Source organism: Gambusia affinis, linkage group LG06 (genome assembly GCF_019740435.1).
Source record: "Gambusia affinis linkage group LG06, SWU_Gaff_1.0, whole genome shotgun sequence".
In the NCBI taxonomy this organism is placed as follows: domain Eukaryota; kingdom Metazoa; phylum Chordata; class Actinopteri; order Cyprinodontiformes; family Poeciliidae; genus Gambusia; species Gambusia affinis.
In genome coordinates this window covers 23,946,775-23,972,759 of record NC_057873.1, presented here as the reverse complement: position 1 = coordinate 23,972,759, position 25,985 = coordinate 23,946,775, and the positions used below count along the sequence as shown (strand labels likewise).

At 39.5% G+C, this 25,985-nt stretch overlaps 1 protein-coding gene across 10 annotated transcripts in view; it reads right to left on the bottom strand.

Moving 5' to 3' along the window:
* Window positions 1-2,297: 2,297 nt before the first annotated feature.
* LOC122832462 (muscleblind-like protein 1) overlaps window positions 2,298-25,985 on the bottom strand; it is a 78,213-nt gene continuing 54,525 nt past the window's right edge. For 2 of the 10 annotated variants that reach the window (XM_044119257.1, XM_044119258.1), the window contains exons 4-11: window positions 23,734-23,955; window positions 19,026-19,265; window positions 16,478-16,531; window positions 15,627-15,777; window positions 13,522-13,557; window positions 11,979-12,070; window positions 11,583-11,656; window positions 2,298-9,522 (exon numbers count right to left, since the gene is read on the bottom strand). In XM_044119257.1, coding sequence (XP_043975192.1) covers window positions 11,600-11,656; window positions 11,979-12,070; window positions 13,522-13,557; window positions 15,627-15,777; window positions 16,478-16,531; window positions 19,026-19,265; window positions 23,734-23,955 — 852 coding nt within the window. In that variant the 3' untranslated portion in view covers window positions 2,298-9,522; window positions 11,583-11,599. The remainder of the gene's footprint in view (window positions 9,523-11,582; window positions 11,657-11,978; window positions 12,071-13,521; window positions 13,558-15,626; window positions 15,778-16,477; window positions 16,532-19,025; window positions 19,266-23,733; window positions 23,956-25,985) is intronic. The other 8 variants (XM_044119260.1, XM_044119261.1, XM_044119262.1 and 5 more) reach the window with 6 other exon arrangements.

Here is a 25,985-nt window from a genome sequence, read left to right as displayed (position 1 = left end):
AAGGCAGTCCTTCCAGCTGCTCAACCTCCATAAACATATTTCCACCAAACCAGTAACTAAAGTTCAATAAAAATAATAAAAAATGAAAAAAATCAACTATTATTATTATTAAAAATTATTACAGAATCAGGTTTTTACAAACAAAGTTCACCTGAGTATTAACAGATGATCATAATTCATTGCTTTTGCCATTAACTGTTGAGTTTGCAGTCGAAATTCACAAGGCGGCAGTGCCATCTAGTGGCGCTGCTTGGAGACGCATCTTTTCCCAACATGCCTGCCCACACATGGACCCGCTGAACCGACTGGACAAACCCAGGAGGCTCAACACAAATGTTTTGGATTATGGTTACTCAACCAATTCTATGATAAACTGCAACACAAAGGATATAGGCCTAATGGAAAACCAAGTCGCGCAAACCCAAATCCCAAAGCATGCAAGATCTGGTTAAAGCACGCTGAAATGTGTCTCCTTAACCAACTGGGTCCAAATTAGATCCTATCAAAAAGCTCCGACATCTCTGCTCAGCTAAATGAGCCGCAAGTTTCTATCTCAATTAAAATCTGTGCTCCAAACGAGAAGCTTCGCCGGCCAAGACGAAATGATGCGTCATGCATGGAGTTATCTCAAATAGCATTTTAATGAACAACACAATCGGAGCGAGGTCTCCGAGGGCCGCGAGAAGATTAAAAACAAGTCTGCAACATATTAGGCTGATAAAATTAGAAATCAATTACGCTCGTTATTTCCGCGAAAATAAACAAAGAACTCCTGTGAAATGATCGCGCACCGAAGCACTTTTATTGTCCGCATCGATCACCATAAATGTTTCAGCAATAAAACTTTTTTTTTCTTTTTTTTTTTTTTTAACACGTCAGCATCGGTGCTGAATGATCAAACTGGTTTGTGGTAATCCACAATCATCCACAGTTATACACACTTATTTTGTATTTTTCACTTAATATTTGTCTCGTAAAAAATAAAAAATAAAATCTGTTTGATCATCCGAAAAAAAGGGGAAACTGAGGAATTTTGTGAGGGACAAAAATACTCAGCATCCTGTCAAAGCAAGTAGGCTGACAGTAGAGGGGATTTCAGAATCGCTTCTGCTTTTACAGTGACTTAAAGGCCAAATAATCATTTCCACAGCATGATGCTGCCTCTTGGTTTGCATTTTTTTTTTTTTTTTTGTGTGAAAGTGTGCAGTGTGAGTTCAGCTGGTAGCCCAATAAATTAAATTCTGGCCTGGTCTGAACAGAGTATCTTCTACTTCGTGCTGGCAGATTGCTCTAAAATAGACTTCACGGAGCGTTGTGAGCAGCTGGCAGCTGGTGAACTGTAGACAACTCTCCCCCCCCCAAAAAAAATAGAAAAAGAAGGCACATGGAACAAAAAGATACAAATTGCAGTTGCATCTATCCTGAGATAGACTGCCCTGTTAATATAAAAAATAAAAATGGGTCTATTCTTTTCATCTACTAATCTTTCATTTACATTTTCCTTCTGTGATTCACAGATGTTGACAGATGCTTTTTTTTGTACTTGATGATACATCAAGACATATTTACCCAAACTACAATACAGATTATTAACAGACAAGAAAACAGGCAAGATTTTTATAAGCCGAATAAACAAGAAGGATACAAAATCATAACTCTGTTTATGTTTTTGTGAATGTTTGCCACATTGTTTGCTGTAGTTTGACTTTGAATACGTCAGCTGAACGTAATCAAGTAGAGACGTAGAGAAAAAAAAGGTAAAAATAATTGAGCTGGCTTCTTTCGATTTCACAATTCTTTCATTTGAAAGTCTCTTGTTTAAAATGGTGCAGAAGTGTTGATTTTACTACTACGTTTTTGTACCTGGAAAAGAAACAGAAAGTGTTCTTTTATTTACAGAATAAGATAAATAAGATTGTGGAAAGTAACATATAGAGTGCACATAGAGTACAAATGCTGTAAAGTTTAAAATGTCCAAATTGTGATATGTGAATATGTAGTTTTCTAAGTAAACATTTTTTTTAAATCAATCTGAATCTACATTTTCATTTCGACTTAACTGGATTTTTACACATTCAATTTGAGGTAAGAAAAGAATAGAACTTAAACCAGCTTTTTAAAATGCACAAATGCATGAAAGTCTCTGCTTGATTACGTGGTTAATGTACTAAATGTTAAATATTCAGCCAAAATAAAAATAATAAGAAAAAAAAACAGAAACATGTCCCAAGTAAAAGTCAATTTAATCACGATTTGCTGCAAATCAAGTTGATGAAATAACTCCAAAACAATCTGCATGAGTTGTAAATTTTATTACATTTTTCAAATTCATAACAGCAAGAATATATAGCAATACAGGCCCCATGAGAAAAAAACAAACAAAAACAAACAAACAAACAAACAAAAAAACAAAAAGAAACTTTTTCTCATAACACCACATAACCTGTAAAGTTGAAACATCACTCCAGAGGTTCTATTAAATACTCTACACGTCTTCTTGATTTAGTGCATGATGTCGTCGTCAGTAAAACCGAGGCATTTCTGTCAACTCAAAAAAAAAAAAAAAAAAAAGAGTACCGCGCCCCACCCGTCTGTGAGCTCCTTCCTTATTTCGTTCTGATGATTGAAGTTTTATGGCTTAAGTCTGTTGCACTCTATGCACACCGTTCCCTGTGAGCGCCTTTCCCAAACGAGGCGGCCAGCATGCAAACGCAACGTAACGCATTCTTCCAAGGGGCCTGGAACAGCAAAACAAGCAGAAACAAACTGCGGCAGAGGACAGGATACGTCATCTTAGCACTATGAGCAGAAAAAGCAAACATACAAATCGTAAAAAGAAAAACAAAACACAAAAGTGAAAACATCAGTTTACGTTACATCCTAAATATAAGAAGAGTGTGCTTGTAGAAGAGGAAGGATAACGCGAATGTTCAGAGCAAACGTTTAATATTCAAACAGAGCAGAATTTGGTGTGCGTGGTTACATGGCTCACACTGATCAGTCCGACTTAGTTGATTTACCCGGCCTTTTTTTGTCCTGGCTTTGTAAATATACTTATTTTATAAGAAAAAAATCTTCATGGATCTTTTTGGAAAATTTAAAGAGAATGCCACACGTCTTCTGAAACCGACTGCGTGATAAATTTACGAACTACGCCTCGGTTTGGGAAGGAGCGTTAACACTGCAAACGTACAACAGGCTCCAGGAGATGAAGCGTGTGGGAACAAGAAAGTCTGTGGTTTGTGTAAAGCGGATGCAGCAGGAGGATGAGGGCAGATACCTAAACTGATCACAGATTCACTCTGCATCCTGCGAAGGCTCATCATCAAACAGTAAAATTCCTCCAGAAATAGAAATTATTAATTGAATACATTAATTGGTAAGTAATTCTATTTTATTTTTTGCATTTGTGTTAATGAGATACTGATGTCTCTAATGAACATATTTTGTCTCGTTCTAGATCGCAGAAGTCTACAAATTTCAATTGTTCTGATGTAAATACCGTAATTTTCCGGACTATAGAGCGCACCTGATTATAAGCCGCACCCCCCTACATTTTTAAAGGAAACACATTTTGTACATACATAAGCCGCACTGGTGTATAAGCCGCATGTGCCTACATTGAAACATGATACATTTACAAAGAAAGACGGTACACAGAAGGTGTTTTTAAAGTTTTAATAATATGCCGTAGCTTTTCTTTCTGAACAGCAGCAATATAGCAAAACAACACTAACAGGGCTGGTTTAAATAACATACTGTCATCCTCTTCCTCCTGTGCACTGAAAACCATGGAAGTCTTCTTCCTCAGTGTCTGTTTCCTTCTTTATCGGCCAGCTCGATTGCTTTTAACTTGAAAGCTGCATCATATGCATTTCTTCTTGCATTCTCCATGATGAGGGTCTGTTCAAGCTAATTTTATCCATGCACAAAGCACGATGTTACATTAGTCTTCCTCTACAGATATATTCCAGCTGTCTCACGCTTACCTTTTCTGCTCCAGCGCCCCTACTGGCAGTTAGAAAAAAATTCATAAATAAGCCGCATTGTTGTATAAGCCGCAGGGTCGAAAGCGTGAGACAAAAGTCGCGTCTTATAGTCTGGAAATTACGGTAGTCACAATTTACCCCAAAATGAACATCCGAGATTTTATAAACGTTGCAGGGACGTCTGGAATGTCTGGAGAACAATGTCCAGTTAAAAGGATTGAACTTGCTTACAAAAAATACATTCATAAATTTAAAAAAAAATCCCTTTCTAATGGAAGTAAATAGAATAGATACACATCCTCTTTTTTTTGGCAACACGCGAATTCGATGAAGTGAGGATCTGCACTTTACACCAAAACCGTGCAGAAAAAGGTTAGCAAGGTTTGTGAAAGTTGATTCGTGAAGAGGGTGTTCGGTCTGTTCGAAATCTATTATTCAGAAGACGGTGAGAGTTATTTCTGCATAAGATTGCAAGGGAGAGAACATCACACGATTCTGAGAGAAAGCACGTGAACAACTGCATTGTTCGTTCCGGAGACATCTGATAACTCAAGTAGAGTTTCACCATTGTTTTTTTTTACGTTTTTCTATACTTGTATCCTGTATTAGTGTCCTGTTTCCTGTTACTACATAAACTCTTACCAGTAACTAGACTATCCTTTGAGTTTTCTACAGATTTCCTCGTAGGATGCCAGTTTGTCAGGTCTCAAAATTATCACTTTTTATCAAGATTTCCCTAAGACTTGCTAATGACATTGTCGTTCACGGCAGGAAAAAAAAAAAAAAAAAAAAAAAAAAAAACCAAAGAAACAAAACAATAGACCTCCAGAGCTAAATAAAGGAGCTGCACAGATGTGCACCTCCGTCTTGGTTTAAGGGCAAAAACAAAAATATTCAAATTACTGCATGACACGAAGAAATAATGAACAATCAAAAGAAGTTAATGGCATTGATTGACAATCGAAGTAATAATTTGACATCAGTGTATTTATGGTGCAGTCCTCTTGAGCAGTTTAAAAAAAAAGTACAAATTATAAAACCTCCTATGAAATGAACTCAGTTTTTAAAGTTTTTGTGAACATCCCTGGGGGACGCCGTGCAAAGCAGAAAGCACCAATACGTTGTCATAAAACTTGCAGACTTGGGACGTTTCACATTCATTTAATGGGGGAAAGCTTTGTTTGACCAGACCAGAAATTCTTGGAGGGGGTTCTTTTGGATTCAAGGATGAAGCACACACATTGAAACGATAAGGACTCCATTTGCAATAATTGTAAGGTATTTGGAATCAAATGTCTGCGGAAGGGGAGCCTTACTGACGGCGGTTTCTTTAGGACTCTGACGTCGCCCTGACATTTCTGTCCAATCCGTTCCATCGACCACAAGCACAGCTGACACAAACGGAAACAAAAATGACTCCTATAGCTATGGTGTTTGTGTTGCATGTGTTTAATCTCCCCAAGTTGTGAAATCTTAGTGAGTATAGTCTCTGAAAACCATTTTTTTAAATAAAACCACTACTCTATGTTTTTGTATTCTATATATATATTTTTTTAATCCATTACATTGATAGAATATTGTATACTGTAAATACATCTTTCTGTGTAAATGAGTTCTTATTCAGTATTAGTGTGTTGTGAAGGTTATTATTATTATTATTATCTTTTTTTTCTCCGTCAGTGTATTATATGTATTTCCGTTGACATGCATTCCACTCTGAGTGAAGGTAAAACAGACAGAGCATGTTGTGGTAGGTAAGGCCTGGGATGGGGTTGGGGGGTGAGGGGGCGGTCATGGCGCTGACCCATCGATTCAGACAGGTTGAGGGAAGCCAGACGAGCCCCTCAACCCCCTCCTGACCCCCGTCAGGCTCTTATGTCGCAGGATGGCCGTGGACGCCTCCTTCCAGAAGTTTTACCGGGCAAACTACAAGCTGCTGACAAAAAAGAGGGAGCAACAATTGGCCTTTTATAATTATCATTGTCAAGGTTTCCCCCAGAAAACATGCTAAGTCTGGTGGTCGGGTCGCTTGGCAGTCATCCATCCCGCCGCCCGTCGGGTTTTTGAGTTAAAAAAATGTTTAAAGTTTGCAGGAACTTGGAAAATACCACTTGATGATTGTAGATGGTGTTCAGATATTAATCTTCCAATCGTCCAATAACACATCAAGTTTTTCAAAAAGGCAAACATTAAAAAAAATACTTAAACAGATAAGCATTTATAAGCCTGGTGGCCCGCCAGGTTTATAAAACACTGGGGGAAACCCTGATTATAATTATTATTATTATTATTATTATTATTATTATTCTGTCAAGAGGCAGGAGAGTGAGAACTCAGGGCCCTCTAAATGCAAGCAATTTTTGTTCAGCCTTTCAAAAAGGATCTTTTTTTTTTCCGTTTTTTGTTGTTTTTATTTGTTGTCCTAGCAAAATTCCCTGTCATCGTTTTACTTTTTTATTCAAAATAAGATCTCAATATACACGATACTCTCTATTGTTATTTATTAATTTCTTTTTACTATGTACAGAAGTGCAAAAAAGTCGACCTTTATTACCTCTTTATCGCCACAGTATCCCCCTCACCCTGTCCCCCCCCAGCGGGCGAAGTTGGAGACGAGTGCGTCGGACCGCCGCTCGCCATGTTCACCTTCACCCCGCCTGTAAAATATGCAGCTTGTTTTCCAACATGGCCCAATTTCCAGGGAGAGTAGAAATATTTAAACAATAGTTTATATTCAAAATGGATAGAAAATAACATCGTCACTCTAAACATCTATGAACTAGACTTTTCGATAACATCTTTTTTTTTTCTTCTTCTTTTTTGTTTTTTTACGCTTATAGGACTAGGTACAAACCTTACAATCGTTAAAATATTAGTCAGTTATTGACGAACGTTGCCACAGTGACAACTCAGCCTCTCTTGTTTCTGTTGTGTCGACGCTGTTAGATACTCATAAAACATGTGTGTTCAAAGAACACGCACAAAAAAAACAACTAGAGACACGAACAAAAAAATGCATACGCTTCAACAATATGCATAAACGCAGAAAGCTTACAATCGTAACTGTACCAAAAATAAAAAAATAAAAGAAAATAAAAGACATTATGTGGAACCTTCGGGAAAACTCTGGATGGGAGGACACACGCAGAAACACACACACACACTGTACCTAATATACTCATTATTATAAAGATAAATATCATCCTCAAAACCAAAAAATAAGAACTAATATCAATGTACTTTCCAAACAAAATGAACACTCCTTGTCTAAGAAGGAAGGAGGGGCTTAGGAAAACACGAACATGACAGCCACTTACTGTTCTGTGTGTGTTGCGTTATGGCATGGATTAGGCAGCTGCATGGTTCAGAATGGCGTGTTGCATTGTGCTGACCCAATGGTACATTCTAAGGCTTTGGATGAGTAGTACAATCAGGTTTCATTTTCTCGCCGCCTTTCAGCTGTCCTTGTCCGTCAATTAAATATGCCTGAAGAAAAACCACAAGAAAAACAAAACAAAACAAACAAGCCGTTTCAGAGATCTACTCTAAACACCCGAACCTTCTTTGGGCTGGGCGTCCTTATGAAGTCAGACCCTCTAGTCTACTCACAAAAAGACTTTGGCTGACTATCCGAAAGACAGTTCTCAGGTATTAAACGAACGCTCTTAAATATGTCTGACCATATATATATACACGCACGCACTACACCGACTTTTCTTCGACGACCTGTCTTAGAGTACGCATAACCATGTATAAGAAAAACAAGGTTATGTCTTTTTTTTCCTCTTTTTTTTAAAGAAAACGAACATCATTACACCTCCACCAGCAGACTCTTCTTTACAGATTTCCGTTTGGCCTCACAGCAGTTATTTCATTGTTTTCGTCTTTATGCCAGAGAGAGATTCTACAGGCCTGCATGCAACTTGCGCTACCTTGGAAAAGTATTATTACTATTATTATTCGACTGAACTTTTTCACATTTTGCTACACGACAACCACAAACCTCCAGAGTGCTTAAACTGAATTAGCTCTGTCACGGACCAACACAAAGTAGCGCAGAAAAATTGGGCGTGTGTGTGTGTGAAGTCCAAACTTTGATGACCCCGAGATTTTCCAGCGGCTTTCAGAAAGTCACCTGCTTGCAAAATGTTGTATGGAGTGTCGGTGGCAGAACACCGACACTTCATACAACCCTGAACACACCGTCCCGACGATGAGACGCGATGCAGGCGGCACTTTGGGGGAGGGGGGTTCTTTTCGCTAGTGGAACAGGAAGGCTGATCGGAGGTCATGAGCAAACCAGGAGAACGACTCAATTCGTGCGTTGCAAAGCCCTACATCTAAATCTAACTGAGAACATGAGGTTATTTCACAGTTGTGCCATTTTATAGCTAAGAATTGGCAAAATGTTTCAGTCGTTAGATGCGCAACAAAACAACTGCAGTTCTCGTCGCAGCAAAAAGTGGTGCCACAAAGTAGATCATTAGTGAAAAAAAAATTTTAAAAAATGATGCGCTACTTTGTGTTGGTCTGTCACAAAAGATGAACAAGCGATACATTTAAGTTTGCAGTTGCGGAGTGAAAAAATGTGAAAAAGGTGGTATGAATACTTTTGCAAAGCACATGCTGGCACAGAAAGACAGATCGTGAAAAGGTTTCAATCAGTAGAATATCCGGGGTGCAACAATCAGCGGTGCTTAACGGGAATTACAGGTAATGACACGTCATGTGGTTGGACACAACATGGTGTCCTGAAAAAAAAGCAAAACTCCAAATCAGACACATATGAATTAAAGGGCATTGTTGAGTTTAAAACTTTGCAACACTGCTTGAATACAATTCCTGTATATTTTGAGATGCATGGCACTTTACAGGGGCTCCTGTAAGGTTAAAGACGTGTGCTTAAGAGATAAAAAGGTAGGCTACAAAGGTTTGAAAGACACATCACAGACATTCAGTTGCTTCCTTGCTCGGGCAAATTCCCTCATCACCCTTAGAAGAACAGAACCAGATAAGAACAACAACAAAAAAGAAAAGAAAATCATTGTGCATGCATATGTGGTTCAGTCAGATTATCTGTTCCTTTACCTTAACTGAGATACAAGGTGCATCTTGGTGTAAACAAGTGAACATATTGACATTCGAAAAACCAACAACCAATAAACAGACAAGACAACGCAAGACGTGACTCTTGGTCAGCGGACGTACCGATTCCGTCCCGACGACTGCTCCCCCCACATGAACCTTGTGTTGACATTCAAAATGTGTCTGGTGAATAAAGGTTAGTCGCCTCTGCGAAACGAGGGGCAAGTCTTGAAATACAAACAACGCTCTCCTAATTCTTCTTCTTTTGCATGTCGTCGTGTGAAACTGGGCATGAATGTCACATGAGAACCTCTCTAGCAAGTTGTTCCTTCCACGCTAACATGCAGATTTGTGTTCCAAACCGGAATCTCGGCTCTCGCTGTTACTTGTATGAAGGTTGACCGTTAATCTTGGACTTGACACCAGCACGCTCCATCTCCAGTTCCATCTGGACGGGTTAAAAGAAGAAAAAAAATAATAAATAAATAGTTCCAGTCATTTTGATTAGTTTTACTCTTCTTGTTATTATGTATTACTACACGTTTTGAAGTTCTGCCTTTTTGGGGCGTGAACACTTTAACAGTCTCCATCTCTAATCTAGTCAAAGTAAATTCCCACCCACACACATAACATGTTCAGGGCTTAAAAACATGGGAAAAATATTATCTTAGCTATGCTAACACTACATAACCCAAGATATTACAGTCTTTGTCATATGAATAATCAACTTAGAAAGCTTGTACTTATTCATCGATTCATGAATAATTGTAACTATAAATGCTGACTGTCAGACGGGTTCCAGCATGTTAGCATTTTATTAATTACATGTTTAGAATAACTTTAAGAGCTAGATTCACTTGTGTTCCCCGAATCTGCGCTTGATTGGTGGTTCAGACACCGACGGCTGCTCAGAGATGAGTGATTAAGGAGTTCATGTTTGAAAATGATAGATTGATCTGTTGCTGAGGGCAGGAACAGCAAGAGTTTCTCTTGCTTTATTCTGTCGAGGTTTGAGAGAACCAAAACAGCTCCTGCTAACGTGAAGGCCGTCATCATTTCGAAACTAGTGTTTTAGACTTTGCTCATTTAAATCAACGCCTTAATTCGATGTGCGGACAAACGTTCTCTGTTCTCCAAAACATTTGATGCACGATTCCATCCTAATTAGTTCCCAACATTTCTGTTTTCATCCCATCATCTTTTCATCTCAATTGAAGTTTTGATTATCTTTTGTTGATTCCAAATAAACCTTAAATCCCGAGATTCATAAAACTGCGCGATTATTCCTTTCGTGTGACAGAAGGAGCTGAGAAGATCAGAAGATTTTTGAGGGCTTTATTTCTACACGTCAAAGTAATTAAATGTAGATTAACTCTCTTTAATTATAAACAATACAAGTCTGGACTCAATACAGCGATCATTTTTTTATAAGAAGAAAATTTGTTTTTACAGTAATAAAAAAAGTCACTTTCTGTGAATCCCACACTGTTTAATTTCAAGTAAAAAAAAAAAAAACAACATCAGACAAATTTGCAGACCATAACAAAAATGAGTGCAATATGTTGCTAACTTTTTAAAAAAAGAAAAAGTTTTCTATAAATTTAAGGTCTGGAAGAAGTTGGATTGAAACCTCCTCTCTATTGAGACGGACATCTATATTTTTCAACAGTATCCTGCTAAAAGACCCGATCATAATCAGTTTTCTTGACAAGTGGCACCATGTAGTAGTTTGGTATTTCAAATTTGAGGTTTCACGAAGTTCCCAGAGCGTAAAGAAGAGAAGCCGGTCAACTGCTTAAAGGTTTCTTCACCATAGTGGATGCAGTGAGGTTTAATGCAGTAGAGATCACTAAAAGGCTAAACCCCACCCATTCCTTCAACCTCTTGTTTTTCTGTGGAGTAAAATGTATTTTTTTTCAGAGTTCCTTGCCATGATGAACTTGCAGTGACGGGAAAGAGAAGGTTTGAGAGCGATCGCACCAAATTTAAGACACCTGCTCCCCATTCACTCCTGACACCTTTTAACGCAAACGAGTGGCATGACAGCGGGGAGAGAAAATGGCTAATTGGGCCCAATTTGGACATTTTCACTGTGTGCTCACTTTTGTCACTCACGATTTAGACGTTATAAGGCGTGGGCCGAATAATTTTGAGGGAACTGAAGATTAACGCTGTTACACGAGCTGTACACTAATTTACATTGTATAAGTCACATTTTCAGTACTGTCCTATGAAATATGATCGAATATTTTACTTCTCACTTCTGTAAAATAATACATTCTATGTTTTAAAGCCAACCTGGATTTAGTTTGCCATAGAAAACCTAATTCTTTGCCTCATTTGACCAAATTATTTGCTTCCAGTTCCTTCACTCTGGATGCCAATAAGTGTGGACAACAATTGATATCCTTTCCCTTCCGTTTCAGCTAAACATTTAACTCCAGTGAACCATCTGCGATGTTTTTGACAGGAATTGTGCAAGACACCGTAATGGGAAGAAATACATACTGTTCTGACAGAGACTCCTACATCTGGGTCACATACTTGTGACTAGTCAGATGGTCCGCAGATATTATTGGAATCTGATGGAGAGGAGAGAAGAGGAAACGGGAAGACAAGGAAAAACAGAGAGAGTTAGCAAATGGGCCGAACAAAACCAGAACAAACAGCACTTCATGTGAAAGATAAGCATGGGGAGCGTGCAGAAACAAAACCACACATAACTAGCAAGAGATCAGAAACAAGCCTTTGTTTTCTCTTCGTGCATTATTTATGAGGAAGCGCAACAGAATCACATCATTTACAGGAAAACAGAAAAGCATGAGCAGATTTGAAAAAAAATAAAATAAATAATTTAAGTAATAATGTGACAGAAAGTGAGAGGAGGCAGGAAGAGGAGCAAACCTGGTTGGCTGTTGCTGTTGCAAAGGGAACACTTGTGGCAGGTGTGGTGGCTGCAGACACAGTGGCTGGAGAAGCACCGTGCATCATGGGTACTTAAAGGAAAGATCACACAGGCAAGATGAACCATACGAGATTTAAAGCGTTTCATGCTTTGCACCTCATTTTCATGTCTGTGCTCGGACTGCTAATAAACATGAGAGAAGTCTCCAGTTTTTTTTTTTTTTTTTAAATTATTAATTTTTTTGTAAAGTAGCTGCACGTCTTAAATTTCTTGTTTAGTGAGTGAATTTAAACATCTGCCACTGAGCCTAGCTTGGTCAGAAACATGGACACAAAGGGTGAGAGGATGTTGTCCAAGTCACTTTATTCATGCACATTTCCACCCTCAGTCAGGCTAGAATCACAACAGGATCTTTTCATTAAATCCGTTAAAGTAAGCCCTACACGGCTCTGCTGAGAACAACACTCTTCGGTGCAGATGAGATAACTTAAAGAAGACTCAGGAAAAATGAAGAAGCAGAAAGATGCAACCTTTTTCTTTCCTACTGAGGCATTCTGGCTGCTCATTCTGCTCCTTCTCTACCACATACTTTTGAAAATTTGGTGATTTTAAACTGAATTTTTCTATTATTTGGAGTCACGTATCAATATTTGCTCCCGCCTAGGGCATTTTGGTAGAATTGACAAAGATGTAAATTTGCTCTTTGTTATTCATGTGAGGTTGCAACTGTTATTGAAAATGCTAGATTTTTACTTCTTTTTTTTTATGTCAGTGTCAAAATAAGTTAATATATTAAGTTGCTAAAGATCTCACATGCACAGCAGGATATTGCCTCGGCTTCTACTCTGAATAATTAAAGAGCAGACGCTGCGGAAAGATGAGAGAGGGAGATATATTGAATGCTGTTTAATTATGGGTCTCAAAATTGGATAAAATCCACATTAGCAGTTACTGATCTTACAGTTACAAGTCTTTGATTAGTGCATCGCTACGATCAGGTTCTCCTAAATACTAGTGAGTTGTTATTTTATGTCTTGAACAACACGGAGTTCAAAGCATAATATATAGAAAAACAAAAGTTCATCCAAAATGTTAAGTGCCAAATAAAATAAATCTCACATTACTGTTGTAGCAAATTTAGTATTTCTGGTCCAAATAAAAATTCTCTCATGTTTAAGTGGCTTTTCACAGCCTGACAGTAAAATGAAGTACTGCAGAGGTCAGAGCGCTTCAGATGGAGACATAATGAAGCAGAGCAATTAAAACTGCAACAAGCATTAGGTGATTTAAGAGCTAAAAAGAATAGAAATGTATTTCTTAAAGATGTACTGAGCAGTACAGTAAAACTACTAATTGATATAAGCCCCCCCCCACTTAATTTACAATTTTGAAATTCAAGCTGGAGCTGCCGTAAAGAGACAGTAACTTCAGTCAAACGTTTCGCAGGGTGAATAATGTGCTCAAAATCACAGGATGACTTAAAAGTGACAGGAGAGACCACAAAGGACTCAAACATGATTAGTAAGGAAAGCTGGCACCTACCAACACTTGTTGCAGGTGTCATGCACAAAATCGAGCCTGCCCATCATGCATTGCAACAGGGGGTCGGAGTGAATGGGAGGGGAATGTGGGGCCGGGGGAGAAGACATCAAAGGAAAAAAAAATATTTTAGAATCACACAATTACACTCACAGTGGGCTAAACAGCCGGGCTGAAGTGAATTGCTTCAGCCGGCCATTGATACTGATTATGAGAAATAATAGCGTACATAATAGCCTGAATTTGCTGGTCCATTGAATTAAAATTAAATACTAGCTGTAGCCTCATTTCACCAGCGGCCTCATAGCAGCTGTTTGCACCATGAAATATTTGAGTGACCTCCTTTTTTTGAAACCCCCCAAGTGCGCCGCGGTGACATGACAGCCCAGCGGAGTGAGACATATGAGGAACTGCTGGGAATCGATGGCGAGCTATTCTTAGGGTGTCAGATGAGAACACCGGCCACACTGTAAGATGACTCTGCAACGTCTAGAGAAGTACTCTGCAACAAGGCTGTCCTTGTGTGTGTGTGTGCGTGTGTGTGTGTGTGTGTGCATCCATGTACTTGATTATATCACACTCTTTAGGTGGAGGGTGTATCCTTCTTACTTTTGATGATTCCAGTAAGATCCTGTCTGTCAAACGTCGACATCTGGTTAACTAAGCTAGAAGCCAATTAGGTGTCCTGATTGTCTGATGGCTTGGCTGTTTTTTTGGGGGGGTTTCAACAGAAAGCAATCTGTAAAGAAGATGATACATTAATTGCTAGATTGGGTCTAAAATAGCCTCCAGGGCAAATGTTTGTACATTTGCCAATCTGCCTCGAAACTTAAATTCATGCTGTGTCTAAATATTGACTTGCAAAGGCATTCATACCCCTTGAACCTACTCTGATTTTTGCAACCGAGAGCTGCATTTTTTCGCTGAAACATTTTCACTTTTATATTCCCAGATCAGATCCACTGCTCCCAATCGCACCTAAATCACAAATAGAATCAATCTCTATTTAATTGATTGGCCTCAGAGGTTTGATGGAGAGCATTAGTAAACAAGCCGCATCAGTAAGGAAGGCACCAGGCAGGTCTTGGAACATCTCATTCAGCACTATGCGGTTAATTACAAAATTTCCCCACTGTGGGACAGTTAGGGGTATTTCTATTCTATTCTATTCTGTTTCATTATATTCAACTATCCCACAACAAAACAAGAGCAGCACAACTGCAAATCTACCAAGAGAAGACATAAATGTCCACCTAAACTGGACAGAAAGCAGCAATCAGTTAAATGACTCATGGAAACTGCAGGACCTATTAGTTTTACAATCCACAAATCCATTCATGAAAAGGTGTCAAGATGAAAACCACTGTGGAAAGAAAGCCGTAAGAACTCCCAGCTTGTAAAACCGCAGAAAACCGACATCCTTCTGAGAGCTTCATTAATCCAGTAAAATACCTATCATCATCATCATCATGGTGACCTTTGCTGCTTGTCTTTCCTTTCTCTCATTTTCCTACTTTTGTGTCATAGGACTTTCAAATAAAGGCCTCTAGAGCCAAAAAAAAAAATAAAAAATTCCCGAAATGAAAACTTGTTAGAAGCAGAAAAATAAGTCTGGGCTTTAATGAAGGTTCTCCTGCTGGCTGGAGATCGGCCCAAAACAATAAAAGGCTTTATATCAACACATATTTATTTATTTCTTTTTTATTTTTATTTTTGAACGACTCAGGTCAAGCCTCTCTCTATTAAATCGGACTGTGCATTGGCTACAAAAAGGTCAAATAGTTCCAGTCTAGCCTTTTAATTCCATTTTCATTCCACTTCACAATAATTCACTAGTTTGTGTTGGTCTTGCAAATCAAGGTTTGTGAATATTACATGACAACATTTGAAAAAAGTTCAAGGTGTGTGAATACGTGACTAAAGTACTGTATGCAGTAAAGATCATGCAAGTTGTTTAGCATGGCACTGACACTGACACACACACACACACGCACAAAAAAACACACACATTCAGCCATTCTTTAGTGATGCTAAAACATATATCCAGGAGTGATAAAGCAGCCTGCATTATGACGATATTTGCATATATAAAAAAACCAAGGTCCTACCTGATGGTATGAAGGCAGCCTGCTGCTGAAACTGCATGTTGGCCAGGGCCTGTTGGTACTGGAAAACGCCAGCATTGAACATAGTGTTGGCACCGTTGGCTTTTTCAAGTGCAGGTCTCTTTGGCAAAGGAGGCAAAACAGGAGGAAGCCCCTGATAAGGGGGACGACACCAAAAGGAAAGGGACGGGAGTGAGAGAAAAACAAAGAGTGGCGACAGCGAGAGTCAGAAGAGAGAGAAGAGAAAACTCCATTAGAAAGCAAAGTTTTCATCTTGCTAGAGCTAATACAAATAAAATGAATTAGCAGTGGGCTACATCAAAGTTAGAGCAGCACGTAATGTGGTGCTACTGAGCTACTTCAGCAACATTAGCAATAAACGTAGCCACGTGATTGATGCTAAACAGCTTAATGCCTTATGTAAAGGATTAGACATAATAATTTTATTAAAGAATATATGAACATTGATAGTACAAGATCTAGTTCTCATCATTGGTCAGTGAAGAGAAATAAGATATTTAGCGTGGGACATGTTAATATTTTTATGACATCTGTCTTACCAATTACTCATGCAAAATGAAAAATAACACCAACATGCAAAGACTACCAAGACACTATTAAAGGCCGTAACTGAAGGCTCACCAAAAGGCGATGAACTAAACTGTGAGTTTTGATTTGTGAATCAAATATTTCTGGTGTTTTGAACTAATTTCTCGAGCGAGAAAGTGCTCTGTAAACAGAATTAAGGCGTCACATCAGTTCATCCCCAATCGGCGCTCCCACAGTTTCATCAGTTAATGACATGCATAACACCATGGCGACATGCCAAGCTAAAAGGTGAAAGGTCATAGTACCAGGTCAAAAGTTGCGTCGAGGGGTCGCTTCAGTGATTTGACAGCCGACTGAGTCTTAATTAGCAGGCAGCGAGCGCGTGATGCGGCAATGGGCCAATGGGGTTCAAGCGCAATAACATAAACCAGCAAGCGAAGGTGCATCATGGGGAAGAGGGGGGGCAGCAGTGCAGTGTGGGTCGGAAAACAAACAAACAAACAAACAAAAAAAAAATAAACAAATCATTTGAATGCAATATCCACCACTTACAAGACTACAGCATGCGCAGAGGGTTACTGGACTGAACAAACGCCCGTTCACAGTTAGCAGGAAAATTTGGTAACACTTTATTTGACGGGTTGTGAATAAGACTGTCATAAACATGATATAACATCTGACATGAACATGAGTAAGTCTTCCTGAATATTTATGACTGTTGTCATAAAGTGTCATTCTTTAAATCATGACACTTTTAACACAAAGTTGACATTATTCAAAATGTCTATGTTATGACAACTTGATATTAACCAGGAAATCGTGATCTGGCATGAATTTGTTATAAAAGTATTACTGATTAAACTTTAGCTTTAATAACATAAAGCTACATAATTTTTAAAGTTACTTACTCATGCCCATGACAAATGTTATGTCATGTTTATGACTGTGTCATGACGTTCTTATTCCCAACACGTCAAATAAAGTGTTAGCAAAAATTCACGTTCGTCAATCGGAGCTGAAAAAATTAAATTTCTGTTGAGAGAGGAGGATCAGCTGACCTTCTTTTTTCCAGTTTAATGAAGGGGAAAAGGAAACTATCAGTCACTATCAATGCAGGTTTAACCAGAACATATTTTGATGACAGTATTTGAAGCTGAAGTTTATTGACTGGGCTTGCAGCAGACTAGAGTTGGTATTTGTCTGCTTAAGACGCAAAACCCATCAGTTATCCCTCAAAGCCGAGGCTTCCTGCTCTGATCACTGATCCCTAATTTATATAATATAAAGCAGCATTAGGCTCAGACACTGCAGTGGGAAGAAACTGGTGTAGTGTATTTTATTTTGCTGAATGATAAACTGGGTGCCTTATTTTGTCTTATTGTACCCAAAGAAGAGTTGTATCTGAACACACTCCTTTTTTTTGTTTGTCCGTCTCATCTGCTTTCACAAAACCTGCAGAAAACCTTAAAATCAACAATTATGGCGGTTATTAAGTTTCCATCCATCCATCTATTGTCAGTCAAAGGGTGAGAAGTGGGGTAAAACTCGGACAAGTCGTCATTCCATCTCAGGGTGCCGGTAAGTTTATTCAAGCTATTCTTGTTGATGCAGGACTTACTATTGTTTTGCACCAATGTTGTATTTTTCTAAATCTTTCAGTGGATGTTTTTTTATCTGTCTTTTTACACATCTTTATGGGTGTCCATAAGAGTGGTTGGCGGTGTTTATGTTTAATTTACGAACTTGTGACATATTACCTGCGAACTAGGATCTTGTCCCGATGACAATCTTTTTGACCTTGTGCTCTAATCTTAATTAGGTACTTCAGTGTTTTATTTACTGCAAAGTATTAAAACTGATTATGCCACTGGAGGTTATTTACTGGCATCTTTAATCTGTGAGTTTTACATGGTTGGCCTATTGTGCTTCACATAACCTGCAGCCGTATTTGTGTGCATGATTTTGAATTTAAAATGAAATCTTCATACAGGTTGTAGAAGGAAGCATGAAGTGACTTTCCTCTAGATTTCTATCAAGTCAGCAGTCTTCCCCATGACTGTGAGGGCCATAATATGATCGCTATATAACATTTATACAATAAACAAGTTTGTATATTTTTCTTAATTGTTGTAAAAGTTTAAGTTTCCAAGACACATAATTTTGGATTGTTACTACCTGCAAGCCAAAATCGTCAAAATCCCATGCAATAAAGTCTTGAAATATTTCACAATTTCCCTCACAATCTACATGTCAGTCTCACTTTCTACTCTTTCTTTTTTTTTCGATGAATAAACAGCAGTAAACACAGTATTGTTTTTTGTTTAGGCATATGCAGGAACATCTCAGCATGAAATCTAATTCTCCTCTCTGGATTTACCTGCACAATGTCATCTACAGCACTTAGCTAAGCAAAACATTATTGTGTGTCCCTAGAGAAAGCGATCTCTGCATTGCAGAAACTACACTAACTTGGGCAGTAGTCTCCACACAATTGTCCTCTCAGCAAAAAAATTTTGCACAGGCTAACTATTGACTGTGAGCAGCGAAATACACGGCTAATGAAGCAGCAGAACAAGGGCGAGTGAAGAGAGGAGCAGAAGGCTCAGTCACATGCTAGCACAGTCAAGTAAGCATGTGTATCTTTAATTGCACAGTTGCAGATGTAATGGAGATTTTCATGAGTAGGACAGAAGCGTCTTCCTCTATATGCAAGAGGTTTGGTGGCATGTTTCGCTTGCTCCGAATTTCAAAATTTCACAAAGCAATCGAGAATGAGTTGGGAATAGCTATCTGAATTTATCTCTTCCATACGCTCCTTTGCTTTTGCAATGTAATTATCGGACAGATACCTACCAAGGCTGCGGCGGCAGCAGCCTGGTTGACTTGGTGCTGGGCGGCTTTGATTTTGGCCTGCAGGTGAGCCGGGGGGTGAAAGTACTTGCACTTCTCCCTCGAGCAGCGGCCCTTTATGTAGTCCATGCACACAGTGACTGTGTTGTCATTTGTGTCAATCATAGTGCTGTCTGACGGATGGGCAAAGCGGCAGTCGTTCTCCCCTCGAGTGCAGTTACCTCGCTGGTATTCCCGGCAAACCTGGGAGACAAACAGAACAGGGAACACGTCACTGCCTCTCATCCAGAGACGTTCACATCAGGACAAGACAGAAGTGATTGAACTGCTGCTCCTTTTACAATGCCTTGCCAAAGAGTTCACGGATTTGAAATTTTTAATATTTTGTTAGAACCTCAATTGAGCATACCTGTGAGCAACAGTTTTAAAGTACAGCCACAGGTTTCTCAGTTGGGTTGTGGAGTGGACTTGATTAATGATTTGATCTAAACCACGTCCTAGTATGTCTGGCTGTATGTTTAGAGTCTTTGTCCTCCGCCTAGATTCTAGGCTTTAGTCACGTATTCACATTCTTCTAGGCCCTAGAAGAATCTCTGCCTCTGTCTCAAGTCTTTTAAGTTCTGGTGGCCTTCAAAAAATTATTAGTTCCCTCATCTTTACATGAACTTTTCCAGTGTAGCATGCCCACTAGAGGAGTGGATCAGGGATCAGGATGATGATTAGCATCACCCTGAATGCGCTGAAATTGTACGGCAGAAAGTTACTTTCTAATTTGATCTGACCGGGGGATCTCCTCCCACTCTTTAGTGTCTGTCCTCCCAGATTCGTTCAGAGCACAACAAACAGTTTTCCTGTCAACAAATAATTCTCCCACGTGAGCTGCACACTCCTGCAGCTCCTCTGAAACAATGACGTCTTTGTTGCTTCCTGATCAGAAATGCCCTAGTTGGCCTGCAAGTTTATCTGGACATCCGTTTCTCTGTGACTTTGGAGTCGTGTCATAGTCTGTGCCTTCTCAGATTACAGATTAAACTGCGCTCTCTGAGACGTTCAGAAGCTGGGATTTCATTGTAACCTCTAATGTTACTTAGAGATTCCTCACAACCTCAACCCTGAGCTGTTTGGTGAGTTTTGTGACCTGTCATGATAATTGTTCCCTAAATTTGTATAATCAAACTTTATAGAGTGAAAAGAGCTATACTGAGATTAAACGACATACAGGAAAACCGTTTACTTATAGGTGTCGGAGTAAAGGGGGTGTCTATAAATGCCTGATTACACTGCTGAAAAAAGAAAAAGAAAAACACTAATTTGTAGTCTGTTACATGCAATTCCAATAAAATTAGTTAAGAATTTGGTGGTAAAAGGACAAAATATGAAAAATATTTTAGCATCAATTTGATTTCAGAACTTTGCATCCCAGTAACCATCCAAACTGTGACAAACTTGACCATTTTTTGTTGATTGACACAACGACTTGCTTTTATTGTTCAGTGAGCTTTTTTGTTGTTGTTCCCATGATGGACAGAAGGGGGCAGCATCTCCACGACCTCAGAAGGAAGCTAAGGAGGGATGTAATTGCTTCAGTATGAAATTTACTAGCTTAAGTGAGGCCCATGGGAAATATGCGGCTGGTTGGCCTCTGGGGAGGCTTTAACTGACGCAATCACCTGAATACACATAATAAATAACACAGAGACGCACAAAACCAGGGAATACACACACACACACGCACACACACACACACAAACACAGAAAAACATTTTCTCCGGTGACTCAAAGCAATGATTTACCCTAAAGAAGCATGTCTCCACCTGGCTGTTTTTCTAAGCTGCATTTTCACCATTAGCCCTCGCAGAGTGAAACATATTTTCATGGCGGGCTGAACTAACCGGCGTTTCTATGACGACACAAGGCCTGTTTACAAGTCTTTTATCCGGAAAACAACCCTGACAAGACAAACCCCCGTTCACCAACACCGACTAACGTTGATGACTGACATTACATCCATCTTATTCCTCTTACCCTTGCTACACCTCCTTGGCTTTTCTGTTTTGGTTTTTTCTTAGTTTGTTTGTCGTTCTTCTAAAGCGAGATCGCCTTGTTGTCGGGCTGATGCTGGCGGGGCAGGCAGGCGAGGGAGCGAGGGAGAACAGAAGATATTAGCAGGGCTGATGAATTAAGAGTAAGCGACTGACAGATGGCGAGTGAGGAGACAGAGGTGCCGCCGAAAAAGATTAGAAGGCAAGAGACGATTAAACGATAACAGATTAGGCGTTCGGGGGCGGCAGGTGTGAACCGGCGAGCGTCTCCTTACAGTTATGCATTAGCAGGAGTTAAATCAGTAAAACTAATTCACTCCACAAACACACAAAGGGGCCCTTAATCATATTTCTGGCCCCACAGTAACTGTCCCTCTGGGACATTTGCATCACCTGGGCTGCAGGTAGGGAACAAATGATTTAATGCACATGGAGATAATGATGTAGTGAAGCGGATTAGGAAGAGAAGTCTGAGAGACGACAAAGAAATATTTCTGAAGAAAGCGGTCTGCAAGATTGTCTTCTAAAATTGGACCTTCTGCCAGCCACAATGAATTATCTACTGACTGGTATGAGAGTTGTTGTTTTTTTTTCCATGGAATTTCTGGTATGTTTATTTTAGACGACACACTAGAGAATCTAAGTCAAGGCAGGCAAGTCTCTCTAAGATGTTTTTAAGAAATTCTGGTGCAAAAGTACAGCAACAGGCATGTTTTTTTCTTGTTACTGTTGTTTTTTTTTTTTTAAGTTAAATAAACAGGAATTATTGGCACTTGATTAAACTCATAAATACGGTGCAAACGCTTGAATAAAGCCACATGATGGCCACAAACTTCAACACATTTCACTGGGTTTATTCTGATAGCACAAAATTGCAAAGTGGAAAAAATCCGCTTACAATCATTTAAATGTAAAATTCTACCACTGTGTTTCATGGTTGGGACGATTGGTTCAACTTTTTGTTGAACTTTTTGTTGAACTTTTTGTTGAACTTAACTTTTTGTTAAAGATCCAAAAAGTTCGGTTTTGGTCTCTTCTGACACAAACAGGTTCATTTTTTTCCATGTCCCTTGCACTGCATGCAGAAAACTTTTAAACTGGACTCCTGTCTTTCAACAGTGGCTTTCTTCTTGACACTTTTTTTTTGCAGAGAACTCAACGAAATGTTTTCCTGTCAACACAATCTCCCATCTCCCATCCCTGCTCTCTGCTATTTTCTTTGGTTAGCATGATGCTTTTTATTCACTAATGTTCTCAAACAGACCTTTGTGTAATCCGGTTTTTGCGCAGCTGTTCTGAGAAATACTCAAATTGTAGCCCCTGTTTACAAAATAGGTAGCTTATTGAGGGATTTGATTGCATTGGATTTTATTTACGGGGAATCAGAGTGAAGAGGACGGAACAGAAATGCATGCCACAATTCTCCAAATTTGTTTGCAAAAGAAAGTGAAATCAGGTGCTGTAATTCCCTTCCAATTCACAACTATCTAGTACTTTGTGTTGCATTTGACCCAAAAAAATCTGATAAAATACATTTATGTGCTATATGACAAAATGCAAAGATTTTTCCAAGAGGTATTAATACTTTCCACGGAGCTGTATTTTTCCACTTTTTCCTGTGAAATACCAACTTCAAGAAAGCAGTTTTAGACACAAATGACACCATTTTTAGCCTGCAATCAAGCCTGACCACTCCTTTGTCTGTGACATCCAATCTGTGCCATTTCCTTTTTTATCCGTGTCTGTGCTCGCCTCCAACCCTCCTCTGACGACCACAACAGGTCTGAGGATCGATTTCCGATTGCCCGCTCCATTTCTCCCTTCCCGTCATTGACCCAGGCCTCCGTGTCACACGTCACCCGCTCGTCCACAGCAATCTGGCGACTTGCTCGGCCTTGTCCCCCCTGTCAATTACCCTGCCACCAAACATCACAAGAGCAAAATGCAAGCTTCCCAGCGTCCTCACACGCCTCCTGCCTGCCCTCCAACGATTTGGCCATTATTCCGCTGCGAGTGTTTCCCCGAGTGCAGCTTACATAATGGATGAGATTGACTTACCGTCCAATTAGTGAGCAAGGGGAGGGGCGCTCATCAGGTTTCAAATGATTAATTGTTTTTCATCTAAGACTGGAAGTATTTTTTTTTTATACAGGAACACAGTTTTTGTGCCGAACTACTTGAGATTTTGCCAAACACAGTTGTCTGCAGCCTGTTAATTAGAACAAGTTTAATGTTTATTGAGAGATAATCTCATTAGTGTCTTTTTTTTTCTTCTTCTTCTTCCCTCTGCCAAGTTCTTGGCAGTGACTGAGTTATGATAATAAGGTGTAGTTACTGTGACAAAAACTGTATACAAGATGCATAATTAAAGCCTACAAACAAACATTGTTGAGGCAAGACTTTCCAACGCCTGCCTTTATTATTCAAAATAAGCGACGGCTGACGTTTCAAAGCCTCGTCTGTTTGCGCAACTCGGACAAAAAGAGAGAAAAAAATATGATTCTTGGCGAGCGCGACGTTTACTGGAGCTTTGCTAATTTATTTCCTAATCTGGGGCTGATTTGGAACTATCAGCTAATAATGCTAATCCATTTCATCTTTGTGATCAACAGCTTGAAATATCTTCTTTTTTTTTTTTTTTATATTTATATTCTTTTGGTCTTTCTCACCTCCAGTCTGTCTGTCCTCATGAGCTTCTGTGCAGCGGCGGCGGCGGCAGCAGCAGGTACTGGAACGCTGGGGTTGCTGGTGACCAGTACGGGCGCGCTTTGCAAGATGTCAGCGGGCATCAAGCCGGGTGACACGGGGCCAAGGTAGGGGTTAAACGCAGCGGCTGCTGCCGCCGCAGCATTGGCGTTCGTTGCAAGGCTGGGCGTGACTGAAAACATGGGCTGCACAACACAAAAAAGAAAAATGGATAAATACATAAAATTAAGCAAAATCAACCAAAAACATCCTTTCCAGATGTACAGTACTTCCATCGCGTGACGTCAACAGAATTTAATTTTTTCTGATGGGTTAACACTAAGTAGCACTCACGTAAACTGAATGGAATAAAAAAAATAAAAAAAACATTTCCAACTCTAAATTAAAAAAGTGCGCACATTTTAGCCTCTTCTCCTTAACTACACCTAAATAAGACACATTAACGCAGCTTGATTCCAGTTGCTGGCATCTGCATGAATTCATCTCACTATAGCTCCAGATGTTCTGCGAAGGCCTCAGAGGTTTTGTCAGAGAACATCAGTGGACACAAAAAGCATTACATTATGGAAACCAAGGAATACACCAGCCAGGTGAGGGAGAAAGCTGTGACGAGGTTTCAAGTTGAGTCGGGTTGGAGGGCAAAACCCCAAGCTTTGAACGCACACCGAAAATGGAAACGCTTTGAGATATCTGCAAGCGTACCAAGATGTGGCGATCAAAGTTAACTGAGAAGAGGAAGGTTTTAAGAAGCAGGAGAGTGAAACAGGAACCACAAAAAGACGATTAGATTTTTATGAGCTGCTTGTTTTGTGGGCTAATTTTTGATTTTGTTATTAATTATAATTATACGTACATACACCGCTACTGAAGTTCTTTTGTTTTAAAATTATGGTTCCAATTTTGTCTCTCTTTGTCTATTTGATCCACTGTTCCGTTAACTTCAAAAATCACATCTGCATACGCGAAAGATGCTTCTACAAAGCATTGACCAATCAAGTCGAAAATATGTTGACACGAACTTTTCCCAGATTTTTATTTGCATAAAGTTATTGAATACCCAACTTCGCTTTCCTTCACTACTTTGTGTTTTATCTGTAATGATATCCTAGTAACACATAGTGACGTTCATGAAGATGTTTCAAACAGACTGCGTACTGTAACGTGAATAAATAAAATCTGCAAGCGTTTGACAAATAAAGCACGTGTTGCCGTCTTATGTCTTTGATCATAGCTTTCCTGGACTAGAGTCACACACATCGCAGCAGTAGTAATGGTGGAAGTCAAGCCGTGAATCTGTGTGATGCGGGAGAGGTGCTTCTCTGCTCTGCCTGTTTGTGCTGTACAGAAATTTACCCGAGAAAACATCCTCCTCACATCTCCTTTCTCCTCGCAATCTTCCAAAACAGAGGCTGAGGTGTAAACAGACTGACACAGAGCACCGAAAGTTTTCCCTGCACGCTCCTGACCTCGGCCCCCGGACCGAGGACTGTCAGCTGGGAGGACACGGTGAGTAATGGAGGAGCAAGAGCAGACAGAGCCGGACAGCTACATTCTTCCTCGAAGCCGCCTCACCGCTCTGCTTTTTCTCAGGAAAGTAAGATATGATGTTTTGAAGCGTCAAATTCCTCCGGGTCAGGAATGCCTGAGGAGTCCAGATTTGGGTAGGTAGGACGTAGCTGAGGTCTCCGTTCGAGGTATTTGCAACTGGAGCAGTGGAGAAAGACATGATGTCACTGCAAAAGGCTCGCAGTCATGATATTTTAATAATGCAGTGAAGTCATGCAGCAAGGAGCTGTGACCTCTCTTATAGCCTTTTTCGGAATGCCTCTATATACGATACCGCAGATTCTCTCAAGCCTGGAACCACCGAACTAAGCGAGGGGGGTGGTGATGATGCAACGAATATATTTTCTCACGAAATACTTTCTGGTTATAATCTCTATTGGAACAGTAATGTGGTTATTTGCACTTTAAAACATTCAACCTTGCTACTATGGAACCAAATGTATTCTGCGTTGGCCTTGAGTTAAGGAGAAGTGCATGTTCTATCTGGAGCTTATTCAGTATGATATTTTAATATATAGGCGATCCTATTCTGTATTAGAAAAAGGTGGAATGCAGCATCACTGTCAAAACAAATACATTTTGTTGGAGAAAAAAAAAGAGCATATTTTCAAACAGCTTTGGCCATTTGTAAAAACAGGGTGAAAAGAAC